This window comes from Geotrypetes seraphini, chromosome 13 (genome assembly GCF_902459505.1).
Source record: "Geotrypetes seraphini chromosome 13, aGeoSer1.1, whole genome shotgun sequence".
NCBI lineage: Eukaryota > Metazoa > Chordata > Amphibia > Gymnophiona > Dermophiidae > Geotrypetes > Geotrypetes seraphini.
Genome location: NC_047096.1, coordinates 39,119,539 through 39,135,240, shown reverse-complemented (window position 1 = coordinate 39,135,240; position 15,702 = coordinate 39,119,539). Strand labels below are relative to the sequence as shown.

Here is a 15,702-nt window from a genome sequence, read left to right as displayed (position 1 = left end):
AAAATAAACAAATAATTAAATAAAATATATTTTTTATATTGGGGGGAGAAGGTGTGTGTGTGTGTGTGGGGGGGGTTTAAAAATGATCGGGCCCAGATATCACATACCCTAGATATGCCATGGGGCTGATGATCTCCCAGGACACGTCTGAGAACTACTGATCTAGTTTGCTTTGAAATTTCTGTTGGCATTCTGCATTAATTCTGCAAGGTTAGAAATTGAATTTCTACTCAGTAGATTTGACAGCTAACAATCATTTTTTGAGGTTTAAGTGGCAGATTTGTTGCCGTATTAATATTTTTACCTGTTCCATTCACAAGATGTCTCTGTTAGATTTCCACACTAGGATCTGTGAAGCCTTCGTTACCCTCATTCACCAATAAAGGTTTCTCTGTTCTGGTGTGCCAGACTAGAATCTGAAAACACAACAGCAAGCAACATGAGTTACAGAATCCAGCTATGGTGCTGCACTTTCTTTCCCACTCATTTCTCTATCCTATAAAGAAGATATGTCATTGTATGGCATGACAATGGTCATTACAGTGGTCCTTAAGAATTACAAAGCTGAGACTTTAGCAATGGTTTTGAGTGATTACTATTGCTGCCAGATTCACTTCAGGTGAATTGATTTGAATCGATTCAAAACAAAAAAATCGGCTTCCCGATTCGGCTGACCCTCCCCCCTCGTCCCCTAAATCAGGAGCAGCAGGAGCGGCAGCACTGCTCTTGCTGGCCAGCTGCTGCCGCACCTGCTTTAGAGGGCGAGGGGGAGAGTCAGTAGAGAAATGCTGCTGTTCGGCTTCCTCCCCCCCTGGCGTCCGGTTTCTTTCCCCTGACATCCGGATTACCCCCTGGCCTCCCCGCACCGTTTACCTTTGAAGACCAGCCTGCAAACAAGATCGTGGTTAGAGCGTCTTTCTAAACTGCTTCGGAGCTGTTTCCTCCGCAGCGGTCCTGCCCCTCCTCTGATGTCAGAGGAGGGATGGGACGGCTGTGGAGGAAACAGTTCCGAAGCAGTTTGGAAAGATGCTATAACCGCGATCTTGTTTGCAGGCTGGTCTTCAAAGGTAAACGGTGCGGGGAGGCCAGGGGGAAGCCGGACACCAGTGGGAGGCCAGGGGTAACACGCAGGCCTTCTGGGGGTGTGTGAGCAGTCCTTTGGGATGGTGTGGGGGTGGGGCAGGCCTTCAGGGGGGTTAGGCAGGCAGGTCTTCAGGGAGGGCAGGCCTTCAAGGGGGGGAGATAGGCCTTCAGGGGGGACAGGCAGGCAGGCAATCAAGGAGGGTGGGACAAGCCTTTAAGGGGGTGGGAAAGGCCTTCAGGAGGGACAGGCAGGCCTTCAGGGGGGACAGGCCTTCAAGGGGGGAGACAGGCCTTCAGGGGGGACAGGCAGGCAGGTCTTCAGGGATGGGATGCAGGCCTTCAAGGGAGGGAGACAGGCCTTCAAGGGGGGACACATTAGGGATGGTGGCACAGGTCTTCAGGGGGGACAGATCTTCAGGGGAGGGGGCCCTGTAGAAGTGCACGGAGGGAGGGAGGGAAGGGGGGTTCAAAGAGACATGCATATGCCGGACTTTAGGGGGGAATAAATAATGGGTCTAAAAATAGAGGAGAGGGAGAGAGATGATGGGCAATGGGATTTAGGGAGGGAAGGAACAGACAGGGAGAGAAATTGGACACAAGGGATGGTGTGGAGGGGGGACAAAGATACTGGATAGGAGGGTAGTTGGGAAAAGAAAGGGAGAGATGGTGGACCCTGGGGTGGTGGGGAAGGAGGGAGAGATGCTGGATGAAAGGGTAGTTGAGAAAAGGTGGATCTGTGGATGGAGACAAAAAAAGGAAAGATGCCAGACTTCCGGGGGATGGAAGGGGAGGACAGAAATGACAGATGGATGGTTAGCATGGAGAAAGAAGAAAGAAGGAGACCCTGGCAAGCAAGTTATTAGAAGACAACCAGAGCCTGGGACCGACAAGATTTGAATAATGACCAGACAACAAAAGGTAGAAAAAATAATTTTATTTTCTGTTTTGTGATTACAATGTCAGATTTGAAATGTATCCTGCCAGAGCTGGTGTTAGACCGCAAACATGAGCTAGGATTTAACAGAGAGAGGAAAAGTCCTTTTTGTTTCTTTATTTTGTTTACACCACAGTGCCAGTGTGGTTAGGAGAAGCCAAAGGGGGTGAAGAAGCTATAAAATAAACCCACCAGGATGTTTGAAAAAAACACCAAATTGGGCAGGAAAATCGAATCGAATCGAAATTTTTTTTCCTGAATCGGGCAGCACTAGTGATTACCTTGAGTCATTACTCTTGGCCATTAAGCTGCTTATCAGCAGAGAAAAAGTGGTTCACAAATAAAATCTTACATGGTGTAAAGATCGCTATTTAGTGATATTAAAAAAAAAGAGTACCTGAGATTGAGAGGAGGTTTTCATTATAGCAAAACATTTGCAATGTTTATTTAAGGAATAAGGATCCACTGCACCAGAGAATTTATAACACTGTAGTCTTGTAGTAAAATTTAGTGCTGTGATAACAACATGGTAATTAATGATGGAACCTGTCACCTTTGAATATGTATTTGCAGACTTCTCTACCCCTGACTTCTACCAGGCTAACACAGAGGCCAAATAAACTATTTAACCAGAGCAAAAGGAACTTTCTTTGAGTAAGGGCAGAACAGAGATGGTTTTGGTCACCATTGGGAAGGGAAAGCTAAGGCTCTTTTTACTAAGCTGCTCTAGCATTTTTAGTGCATGCAGCATTTTAGCGCACGCTAAACCCGTGCTACATGGCTAGAACTAGCGCACACGGCATTTTAGCGCGCGTTAATGCCCTAACGCAGCTTAGTAAAAGGAGCCCTAAGTGTTTGTTCTAAATTGCATGTGGTTTATGTGCTCATAAATTTGTTTGAACAAGGTTTTGACCTATGATAATTATTCCAGTGCAATAGGCGAGACATTCTAGACCAGTGTTTCTCAACTCAGTCCTGGAGTACCCCCTTGCCAGTCAGGTTTTCAGGATATCCACAATTAATATGCATGAAAGAAATTTGCATACACTGCTTCCATTATATGCATATTTCTTTCGTGCATATTCATTGTTGATATCCTGAAAACCTCACTGGCAAGGGGTATTCCAGGACTGAGTTGAGAAACACTGTTCTAGACAGTAGGGTTAGTTCCCCATAGCTCATGCTGCTGCAGAAGGAATCCACTCTGAATTTTTCACTTGCCTCTTTTGTACTTCACTGGATCTCTAGCTCCACCTTCAGTTCTTTCCTTTTGCACATGTGCCTGCAGGATTCAGCCGGTGCGGTAGGCAGCAGGCACCGGCGAAGAGGAGAGGAGGAAGCCGGGAGAGAAGGCAGTGAGGGAGAAGGCAGGCAACGCGGGGTAGCGGCAAGAGGAAGCTCCGCCCACCCACCAGCGTCACCAGCGAGCGTCACCAGCGAGCCCGGACTCCCCCTTAAAAGAGGGGGAGCCGGTTCGGCGCGCAGCAAAGGTGCTCGCCTTAGCGGAAGCGCCTTTGCAAGGGGCTTTGAGAAGGGCCGAGCAAAGACATCTAAGGACTTTAGAACACCAGAGAACAGCAGAGAGGTAAGGAAAAAGAGGGCACACGCGCAAGGAGAACACACACACAAGAGCACACACAAAGGAGAACACACAAGAGAGGGAAGGATAAAGAGGCAGCAGGCTCCAGAAATAAGAAAAGGGTAGGCCCAAGGAGAGGACAAGCAAAAAGCAGCAGGCGAAGTAGGTAAGAAGAGCCAAGCACAGGAGAGAGCACACACACATGGAAGGCAAGAGGAGAGAGCACCTAGTGGACTGAAAAGAGAAAGAGCAATGGAAGCAGCAGGAACCCAGAGGAACTTCCCAGTGTACTGCACGGAGAGTCATATGTATGACTACCTCCCCTCGGGAAGGCAGGCGTACGGATGCAGTCGGTGTTAGGAACTGGAAAGCCTAAAGAAGGAAGTCGGTAGACTACAGGCCAGGGTTCAGGAGCTGGAGGGACTCCACATCTCGGAAGAACCGATCGAGACAACTGAGGACCCCACAAGAGAGAGCCACATCGAGGAGCAAGTAAGAGAGCTCGAGAGGTTCATCGAGGAGGCCTACAGGAGGGTGGAAGAACAGGATCAACGCTGGAACAAGGAAGCTATTCCTACACGAGATGGAAGACAGGAACCAACAGACGGAAGACAGAAGCCATCGGACACTAAGGATGAAGGACCTTATGGAAGAATTGAGCAAACAGAGGAGGCAAAGACTCACCAAAACCCTGAAGGAGAAGTACTGAACCACACCGAGGATACAGACTTGAGCAATGAGGAAGCTGAAAAAGGGGAAATCAGCAATCATAGTGGGAGACTCAATCCTGAGAGAAATGGACAATCACCTAGCAGGAGGGAGAGAAGACCGGCTAGTAACATGTCTCCCAGGGGCAAGAACGAAGGACATCACTGACAGAATTGAGAGGATCCTGGAAGGAGCTGAGACGGAAGAGACAGCAGTGATAGTCCACGTTGGAACTAATGATGTCAACAGGAGAAATTACATCAGGACTACACTAATTGAGCAGTTCAAGATCCTGGGAAGGAAACTGAAGCTAAGGACACAGAAGATAGCATTCTCAGAGATCCTGCCAGTATGATTGAAACATATAAGTACATCACGGGATGCATTGAGTCAGAAGATGATATCTTCTGGCTCATGGGACCCTCGACCACCAGAGGGCATCCGCTGAAAATCAGGGGAGGGAAGTTTCATGGCGACTCCAGGAAGTACTTCTTCACCGAAAGAGTAGTGGATCATTGGAACAGACTCCCACTCCAGGTGATAAAGGCCAGCAGCGGGACAGATTTTAAGAGAAAATGGGATACTCACGTGGGATCTTTAAGGGAGTAAATTCAGGGGAGGGGATACTTGGAATGGGCAGACTTGGTGGACTATAGCCCTTTTCTGCTGCTTTTTTCTATGTTTCTATGTTTCTACCGAGGGCAGATTTGAAGAGGCAGACCAAACTACAAGCAATAAAAGCATGGCTGAGGAGATGGTGCGAAGAGGAAGGTTTCCACTTTGTGAGGAACTGGACAACTTTTTGGGGGAAGAAGAAGCTCTTCAGGAGAGACGGGCTACACCTGAGCATGGCAGGAACGAGACTGCTGGCAAACAACATCAAGAGAGAAATAGAGCAGGCTTTAAACTGAGAAGAAGGGGAAAGCCGACAGTCGACCTGACGTCAACGGTTCGGACAAGAGTATCCAGAGAAGATACTGAGCGGGAACCATGCTGAGAAGAAACAAAAGACGAACTACATAAGTCTAAGGATCAAGAGAAACTAGAGAACAAAAAGAAGAGCAAACAGCAGGAGATAGAAGAACAGGTGAAAATGAGGAAACAGGTTGAGGATGAAAAAGACGCGCCTAAGGAAGAGGAAGAAAGAAACAGAAATCAGGGGCTGGCAGCTCATGAGGGAGAAATCACAGGGAAAAACAGCAAGAAAAAGAATAAACCAGGACTTAAATTGCTTGTACGCTAATGCAAGGAGCCTAAGGACCAAAATGGGAGAACTGGAAGTCACAGCCAAAAAAGAGGACCTAGACATCATTGAAATCACGGAAACATGGTGGAATGAGGAAAACAAATGGGATGTTGTACTGCCAGGGTACAAACTCTATAGAAGAGACAGGACTCACAAGAAGGGGGGAGGAATAGCACTATATATAAAGGACATCATTCACTCAACCAGAGTGGATACGGCAGCAAAGGTGGAAGGATTGGAATCATTATGGGTTAAATTACCAGGAAGAAATGGACTTGACATAAAATTGGGACTGTACTATCGTCCACCTATTGCTAAGCAAAAAGTTAACTATTACTCAAAAAGCATAGCCTATTATTACATAAAATAAAAAGGGGGGGTTATCTGTTGTTTAGGAATAATAGTATAACCTATTCTATTGTCTATTCTACTGTTTATTATAAAACCTATTACGAATCAAAAAGTTAGCTATTACTCAGGAAGTATAGCTATTACTGAAAAAGTATAACCTACTCTTACACGCCGAAGGACCATAGGAGCAAGAAAAGAGAAATGGAGGCAGCAGGATCCCAGCGGAGCTACCCAGTATACTGCACCGAGTGTCATAAGTATGACTACCTCTCCTCCGGGAGGCAAGCGTACATATGCGGTCGATGCCAGGAACTGGATAGCCTGAAGAAGGAGGTCGGGAGACTGCAGGTCAGGAGCTGGAGGGACTCCGCACCATAGAGGAACCGTGCTGGGCAACTGAGGATACCACCAGAGAGAGCCGCATCACGGAGCAAGTTAGAGAGCTCGAGAAATTCATCGAGGAGGCCTGCAGGATGGTGGAGGCACAGAACCACCAGCAAATCAGAAAGGAACCAACAGTTGGAGGACAGAATCCACCAGACGACATGGGAGTAGGCCCTTGCGGAGGATCTGGACAGACAGAGAAGTTGGAGACCCAACAGAACCTGGAGGAAGGATTAGCAGACCGCGCCACAGATTCAGACCTGAGACCAGAGAGACAGCTGAGGAAGGGGAAATCTGCAATCGTGGTGGAAGACTCAATCCTGAGAGAAGTAGATAGTCACATAGCAGGAGGGAGAGAGGACCGACTAGTGACATGTCTCCCGGGGGCAAGAACGAAGGACGTCGTCGACAGAATTGAGAGAATCCTGGAAGGAGCTGAGACGGAGGAGACAGCAGTAATAATCCACGTTGGAACTAACGACATCAGCAGGAGGAACTACAACAGGACTACACTAACTGAGCAGTTCAAGAACCTGGGGAGGAACTGAAGCTGAGGACAAGGAGCATAGCCTTCTCAGAGATCCTGCCAGTACCGAGGGCGAATGCAAGGAGGCAGACCGAGCTGCAAGCAATAAACGGTTGACTGAGGAGATGGTGCGAAGAGTAGGGTTTCCACTTTGTACGGAACTGGACAACTTTTTTGGGGAAGAACAAGCTCTACAGGAGGGATGGACTGCACCTGAGCATGGCTGGGGCGAGGATGCTGGCACACAACGTCCAGAGCGGCATAGACTTGGCTTTAAACTGAGGAGAGGGGGAAAGCTGATAGTCGAACTGACCTCGACACATCGGACAAAAGTATCAAACAAGGATACTGAGCCAGGGAATTGTAAAAGAGGGCTCGGGACTGAGTGGGAACTTTTGGAAAAAGGACCCAAGGACGCAATGCAGGGGCCCAAGGCACAAATGAAACTAGCAAGCAGGATTAAGAGAGAACAACAGGAGCCAGAGGGGCATCCAAAAATGGGGAAGCAGGCTGAGGATGAGATAGACACATCGCAGGACGAGGGTGAATGAAACATGGCGCGGGGACTGGCAACCCATGAGGGGGTCAGCAGGAGCGCCAAACCACGAGGAAAACCTGCAGGGAAGGCAAATAACCGGGACTTAAATTGCCTATACACTAATGCTAGGAGCCTAAGAGCCAAAATGGGAGAGCTGGAAGTCATAGCCAGTAAGAAGGACCTAGACATAATTGGAGTCACAGAAACATGGTGGTCTGATGACAACAAATGTGATGTGGTCATACCAGGGTATAAAATCTATAGGAGAGACAGGACACACAAGAAGGGTGGAGGAATAACGATATATATAAAGGACTCCATTCCTTCAACCAGGATGGAAACAACAATAAGGGTGGACGGCTTGGAATCACTATGGGTTAAGCTACAAGGAGGACCTGGAGCAGACATAAAATTGGGTCTGTACTATTGCCCACCTGGACAACCGGAAGCAATCGACCAGAACCTGGAGGCTGAATTGAGGCAGGTATGCAAAAGTGGAAGGGTGGTGGTGATGGGGGACTTCAACTACCCAGGGATAGACTGGAGTATTGGACACTCAAACTGCACGAGGGAGACCAAATTCCTGGAGGCTATGAGGGACTGTTTCATGGAACAGCTGGTCATGGAACCAACACGGGGAGATGCCACTCTTGACCTAATCCTCAACAGGCTAGGGGAACCCGCAAAAGAGGTGGCGGTACTAGCGCCACTAGGAAACAGTGACCACAGCATGATACAGTGCAAGCTAGAAAGTGGATCATAAAAGGTGACAAGAACCACAGCGACAGCACTCAATTTCAGAAAAGGGAATTACGATGCCATGAGGAAAATGGTGGGAAAGAAACTCAGAGACAACTCAGGGAGGATGGAGACCATAGTAAAAGCCTGGTCCCTACTCAGGGCACGGTGCAAGAAGCACAGAACCTGTACGTCCCCAGGTTCAGGAAGGGGTGCAAAAAGATTTGAACCAAAAACCCAGTGTGGATGACAAATGCGGTGATAAAGGCGATAAGTGACAAGAAATCATCGTTCAGAAAATGGAAAAAGGACCAAACAAAGGACAACCAGAAGGAGCACAAAAGACACCAAAGGGAATGTCACTGAATGGTTAGGAAAGCAAAAAGAGAATATGAGGAGAGACTGGCGGAGGAAGCAACAAACTTCAAATTGTTCTTCAGGTACGTGAAGGGGAAGCAACCGGCTAGGGAGGAGGTGGGACCATTGGACGATGGAGACAAGAAGGGAGTGGTAAAGGAGGAAAAAGAGATAGCTGATAGGTTAAATAAGTTCTTCTCGTCAGTCTTCACGAGAGAGGACACATCAAATATTCTGGAACCCGAGGAGATCATAAATGGGGATCAGGAAGAAAAGCTGGTCCAACTAGACGTAAGCCAAGAGGATGTCCTCCGACAGATAGACAGACTAAAGAGCGACAAATCACCGGGTCTGGATGGCATCCACCCAAGGGTACTCAAAGAGCTAAGGAACGAAATAGCGGAACCACTTCGTCAAATATGTAACCTATCCTTAAAAACTGGGGAGATCCTGGAGGACTGGAAATTAGCAAATGTCACGCCTATCTTTAAGAAGGGTTCAAGGGATGACCCAGGAAACTACAGGCCGGTGAGCTTGACCTTGGTTCCAGGAAAGATGATGGAGGCACTGGTTAAGGACAGCATCAGTGATCACATAGAAAACAATGCACTTCTGAAGGCGAGCCAGCACGGCTTCTGCAAGGGAAGGTTGTGCCTCACAAACTTACTGTACTTCTTTGAGGGGATAAACAGCCAGATGGATAAAGGGGAATCCATAGACATCATTTACCTTGACTTCCAGAAAGCCTTTGATAAGGTACCACACGAACGGCTGCTTAAGAAGCTGTGGAACCACAGGGTGCAAGGGGATGTCCACCGATGGATCAAAAACTGGCTGGCAGGCAGGAAGCACAGGGTTGGAGTAAAGGGCCATTACTCAGACTGGCTAGGGGTCACGAGCGGAGTTCCATAGGGGTCAGTGCTGGGACCGCTCCTGTTCAATATATTTATTAACGACCTTGGAGGCGGGAACAAAATGTGAGGTTATAAAATTTGCAGATGACACCAAATTCTGCAGCAGGGTTAGAACCACAGATGACTGCAAAGACCTGCAAAGGGACCTAACGATACTGGAGGAGTGGGCAAAAAAGTGGCAAATGAGCTTTAACATAGACAAATGCAAGGTCATGCATGTAGGGAAAAAGAACCCGATGTTCAGTTACAAAATGAGGGGATCACTGCTAGGGGTAAGTAACCTTGAAAGAGACCTGGGGGTGATGGTAGACACAACATTGAAGGCGTCAGCACAGTGCGTGACGGCCACAAGGAAAGCAAACAAAATGTTGGGTATCATTAAGAAGGGTATCACAGCCAGGACGAAGGAAGTCATCATGCCACTGTATCGTGCAATGGTGTGCCCGCATCTGGAGTACTGTGTCCAGTACTGGTCGCCGCACCTCAAGAAGGACATGGCAGTATTTGAGGGAGTCCAGAGAAGAGCGACTAAACTGATAAAGGGTATGAAAAAGTTCTCATATGCTGACAGGTTGAAAAAGCTGTGGCTATTTTCCCTGGAAAAGTGGAGACTTAGAGGAGACATGATAGAAACCTTCAAAATCCTGAAGGGCATGGAAAAGGTAGACAGGGACAGATTCTTCACATTGTGGGGAACCACGAGTACAAGGGGGCACTCGGAGAAATTAAAAGGGGGCAGGTTTAGAACAAACGCTAGGAAGTTCTTTTTTACCCAGAGGGTGGTGGACACATGGAACGAGCTTCCAGAGGCTGTGATAGGCCAGAGCACGTTACAGGGCTTCAAAGAAGGTTTGGCTAGGTTCCTAGAAGATAAGGGAATTGAGGGGCACAGATTGGAGTAGAGGTAGATTATAGATATAGAAATAGTCAGGGACCACTGCAACAGGTAATAGGCCTGATGGGCCGCCGCGGGAGCGGACCGCTGGGCGGGATGGACCTCTGGACTGACCCAGCGGAGGCAACTTCTTATTATCTTATACAGAAGCAAATGATAAAGAACTGGAAGCAGAATTGAGGCGGGAATGCAAAAATAGAAGTGTGATGGTAATGGGGAATTTTAACTACCCTGGGATAGACTGGATTATTGGAAACTCCAACTGCACGAGGGAAACAGAATTCCTAGAGGCTGTGAGAGACTGCTTCATGGAACAGCTTGTCAGCGAACCAACGCGAGGGGATGCCACTCTCGACCTAATCCTCAACGGGCTAGGGGGACCTGCAAAGGAAGTGGTAGTAGTAGGACCACTAGGAAACAGCGATCACAACATGATCCAGTACAAATTAGAAGTAGGAACATCAAAAGTGAAGAGAACCACAGTGACTACGCTCAACTTCAAGAAAGGGAACTACGATGCTATGAGAGCAATGGTGAGAAAGAAACTCAGAAATAGCTCAAGAAAGATGGAGACCTTGGAGAAAGCCTGGTCCCTATTCAAGGACATGGTGCAAGAAGCACAAATTCTGTACATCCCCAGGTTTAGGAAAGGGTGCAAAAAAAATTGATCAAAAGACCTGGTATGGATAACAAATGAAGTGAAGAAAGCGATAGAAGACAAGAAAAAATCGTTCCGAAAATGGAAAAAGGACCAAACCGAGGAAAACTGGAAGGAACACAAGAAACACCAAAAAGAATGTCACCGAGTGGTTAGGAAAGCAAAGAGAGAATACAAAGAGAGGCTGGCTGGGGAAGCAAGAAATTTCAAAACGTTCTTCAAATATGTTAAAGGGAAGCAAACGGCGAGGGAGGAAGTAGGACCGTTGGATGATGGAGACAGAAAAGTAGTGGTAAAGGAGGAAAAAGAGGTAGCTGATAGGTTAAACAAGTTTTTCTCGTCAGTCTTCACAAGCGAGGACACATCCAATGTACCAGAACCCGAAGAGATCATAAGTGGAGACCAAGAAGAAAAACTGTCGCAAATAGAGGTAAGCTATGAGGATGTCCTCCAACAGATAGATAGATTGAAAAGTGACAAATCACCGGGCCTGGACGGAATCCATCCAAGAGTATTAAAAGAATTAAGAAACAAAATAGCAGAAACACTCCGACAAATTTGCAACCTATCCTTGAAAACTGGGGAGATCCCGGAGGACTGGAAAATAGCAAATGTTACACCTATCTTTAAAATGGATCGAGGGGTGACCCGGGGAACTACAGGCCAGTAAGCTTGACTTCAGTTCCGGGCAAGATGGTAGAAGTGCTGATAAAGGACAGCATCTATGAGCACATAGAAAAAAATGGACAAATGAAAGTGAGCTAGCATGGCTTCTGCAAGGGAAGATTGTGCCAAACAAACTTACTGCACTTCTTTGAAGGGATAAACAGCCAGATGGACAAAGGGGAACCCATAGACATCATTTATCTCGACTTCCAAAAAGCCTTTGACAAGGTACCCCATGAGTGGCTACTTAGGAAACTGTGGAACCACGGGGTGGAAGGGGACATATACAGATGGATTAAACACTGGTTGGCAGGCAGAAAGCAAAGGGTTGAAGTGAAGGGCCACTACTCAGACTGGAGGAGGGTCACAAGCGGCGTTCTACAGGGGTCGGTGCTCAGATCACTGCTGTTCAATATATTTATAAATGAAACAGGGACAAAGTGTGAAGTTATAAAATTTGCGGATGACAAAACTCTGTAGCAGGGTTAGAACCGCAGAGGAATTTGAAGACCTACAAAGGGACCTGAACAAACTGGAGGAGTGGGCTCATAAATGGCAGATGAACTTCAATGTAGAGAATTGCAAGGCCATGCATATAGGGAAAAAGAACCTGATGTTCAGCTATAAAATGGGGGGATTAGTACTAGGGGAAAGTAATCTTGAAAAAGATTTGGGTGTTCTGATGGATACAACAATGAAGTCAACGGCACAATGCGCAGCAGCCGCAAAGAAAGCAAACAGAATGTTGGGTATTATTAAAAAAGGTATTACAACCAGAATGAAGGAAGTCATCATGCCACTGTATCGTGCGATGGTGCGCCCGCATCTGGAGTACTGTGTCCAATATTGGTCGCCGTACCTTAAGAAGGACATGGCAATACTGGACAGGGTTCAGAGAAGAGCAACGAAAATGATAAAAGGTATGGAGAACCTTCCATACGCAGACAGGTTAGAAAGTCTGGGGCTTTTCTCCCTGGAAAAGCGGAAACTCAGAGGAGACATGATAGAGACTTTCAAGATCCTGAAAGGCATAGAGAAGGTAGAGAGGGACAGATTCTTCAGCCTATTGGGAACCACAAGAACAAGGGGGCACTCGGAGAAATTGAAAGGGGACAGGTTTAGAACCAATGCTAGGAAGTTCTTTTTCACTCAGAGGGTGGTGGGCACCTGGAATGCGCTTCCGGAGGTTGTGATAGGACAGAGTACACTATGGGGTTTTAAAGAAGGACTGGATAAATTCCTGAAGGATGCGGGGATTGAGGGATATAGATAGAGGTAGAGATAGGATTATGAAAGAGTATAGATAGAAGCATAAAGGGGAATAAAGGGTTTTAGACAAAGATCACCTTACAGGTCATGGACCTGATGGGCCGCCGCGGGAGCAGACTGCTGGGCGCGATGAACCTCTGGTCTGACCTAGCGGAGTCAACTTCTTATGTTCTTATGCTAGTTTCAAGTTTATTAATTTTTAATATACCGACCATCAACGGGTATCTAGCCGGTTTACAATAAAATGTTAAAATATGGATAAAATGGATAAAAGATTATGCTTATAAAAGTAAAGTTTTGTTAGAGAGAAGGGAAGTGTACATTAAGGACATGGACGGGACAAACTTGAGAGTGATGATTAAGAGGAAGGAGAGGGGTAAAGTTACATTATTAGAAAAGGAGAAAAAAAAGGGGGGGTTGAAAGGAAATGGAGGGAAAGGAATAAAGCATTAGGGATAGGATCGCTTCTTAAAAGCAGTTGGTTGAGTGAGAAAGGTAATTCAAGAGCAGTTGAAAGCATCTTGAAATAGGAAAGTTTTTAAGCTAATCTTAAATTTATCGATTAGGTTTTCATGGCGGAGTTGAGATTGTAAGACATTCCATAGAGTTGGGGCTACTACTGAAAAATTTGATTTTCTGGTATAGAAAAAAATCCTTTATAGAAGGAATGGAGAGTAAGTTCTGGTCTGCTGATCTAAGCGTCCGTGTAGGGCGCAATGGATTGAGGAGCTTATCGAGGAAGGAAGGTTGATGGGAGAGTTTGATTTTAAAGGTCAACATGATGGTTTTGTAAGTAACACGGTGCGCTTCTTTCAGGAGAGGAGTGACATGATCATATTTCCCTAACTTGTATATAAGTTTTATTGCCATGTTTTGGATTAACTGTAAACGTCAGAATTCTTTTTGGAGAATTCCATTGTAAAGGGAATTACAATAGTCAAGATGGGAGATAACTAAAGAGTGAACCAAGGTTGTAATTGCATCCATGTCAAGAATGGAAGTAAGGGAACGAATGAGGCGAAGCTTGTAAAAACAGGTTTTTACCACTGAGCTGATTTGGTCGTGAAATGTAAGGTCTTTATCTATAATTACTCCCAGTAATTTTATTTTTGTTTCTATTTTTACGGGGGAGGATTTGATGAAAATCTTTCCTATTATTGTTTCATTATTTTTGGTTGGAAAGAGTAGACCACATGATTTATCGAGGTTAAGAGAAAGTCTATTTGTGTGAAGCCAGTCACTTATTTTGTCTAGTTTATTGTTGATTTCTTTTATTTCTGAGGTATTTGAAGTATCAACGGGATGAAGTAGTTGAATATTGTCCGCGTAAGCGAAGATTGTGAAACCGATTGACTAGGCTAAAGTAAGGAGAGGTGACATAAAGATGTTAAATAGCAAGGGAGATAGAATAGAACCCTGTGGAACACCGTAAGTTTGTGCTACAGGTGGTGAGGTTTCTTCCTTTGAGTGAACTTTGAAACTGCGTTCAATAAAGTATGAGGAAAACCATGAGAGAGCTGATCCTGTGAGGCCGCAGTCTTTGAGTTGGTCGATGAGGAGAGAGTGGTCAACGGTATCAAATGCTGCAAACAGATCTAGAGAGATAAGAAGAACGGATTTCTGGTGATCAAGAAAATAGTATATAGTTGAGGTAAGACTTAGCAATGATAATTTGGTGGAGTAGGAGGAGCGAAAACCAGTTTGATGTGGATGGAAGGCATGAGTTTTGTCAATAAATTCAGAAAGTTGGTTATGAATGATTTTCTCTGTCAATTTTGAAATAAGAGGACGATTGGCGATGGGACGGAAATTTGCTGGCAAGGTGGAGTCTAAGTTATGATTTTTTAATTTAGGAAATACAAGAGCTGATTTCCAAGCTTTAGGAACGAGACTGTCAGAGAGACTTTTAGATACCATTTCCAAGAGAAATGGTCCAAAAAAAGAGAATAATTTTTTAAGAAGGGAAGGGGGAATACTCTATGTAGGATTATTAGGTGCGTTTAAAGATTGTAAGATCTGGAGAAGATTAGCTAAAGAAGGGGGTTTAAAGTTAGAATAAGTACTGAATGGTAGGTGGGTAGTATTGTCGGAGATGTCTGGAATTACCTTTTCAGGTAATTCAGTGCTTGGAGCGATTTTGAAGTTCTGCCTGATTGAAAGATCACAGACTTCGGGCTGTAGCTGACACGCCGATCCCACTGGGTACCTGTTAGCCAGCCTGCAGAGTTTTCTCTAGAGCTCAGGGCCATCCCTGAAGTGGTCTTACCTTCTGTTAATCAGGGGTCAAGCGCAGACTGTTAGGTGCCCTTAGGAGGCTCGGCGGGGTGCCGGTTGTGTCATCGTGCCTCTGTCCATTCCGGTGCGCATCTGTTGGTATACAGGAGTGGAGTTTTAGTCAGACATAGGAGTCTGACTGGCAGCCTGAATATCAGCTTAGCAGAAGCATTTCCAGCTTTGTAGCAATGACATTTCTCATCCACTACTGTGAGAGAGTTGAAAGCAGGCTGCAGCATTGATCCTGTCAGGTCACAGCGAATACACAGGCTGACAGCTTGTGAGAGACATCGGAAGAGATTGGAATAGTGGGGTTTGAAGGTTTCTGGATGTTCCCCTGTGTTCCTTCTCCTGAAAAATCCTAAAATTCCAGTTTTTACAGTTTGGGAAGTATGAAAAATATTGTGATTTGGAAAATTTTTATATGGTGGCCATCTTGGATTTTTAGCAATCTTTTTTTCTAAAGTTTCCTGCTTCTTCAAAACTGCAAATTTTGCCTGGAAACTTGCTGGAATGCTTGCTCTTCTAATGTGGATTCTTGCCAGGATTGCACAATTATAGTGCTTTTAGAGCATCCATGTG

General features: G+C 45.9%; 1 protein-coding gene across 8 annotated transcripts in view; it reads right to left on the bottom strand.

Annotated features, from left to right (window-relative positions):
• The window catches only part of LOC117347790 (galactosylgalactosylxylosylprotein 3-beta-glucuronosyltransferase 1), a 160,479-nt gene that overhangs the window by 14,218 nt on the left and 130,559 nt on the right, over positions 1 to 15,702 (bottom strand). For all 8 annotated transcript variants that reach the window (XM_033919169.1, XM_033919164.1, XM_033919168.1 and 5 more), the window contains one exon: positions 305 to 416. In XM_033919169.1, the coding sequence (XP_033775060.1) occupies positions 330 to 416 (87 nt within the window). In that variant the 3' untranslated portion in view covers positions 305 to 329. The remainder of the gene's footprint in view (positions 1 to 304; positions 417 to 15,702) is intronic.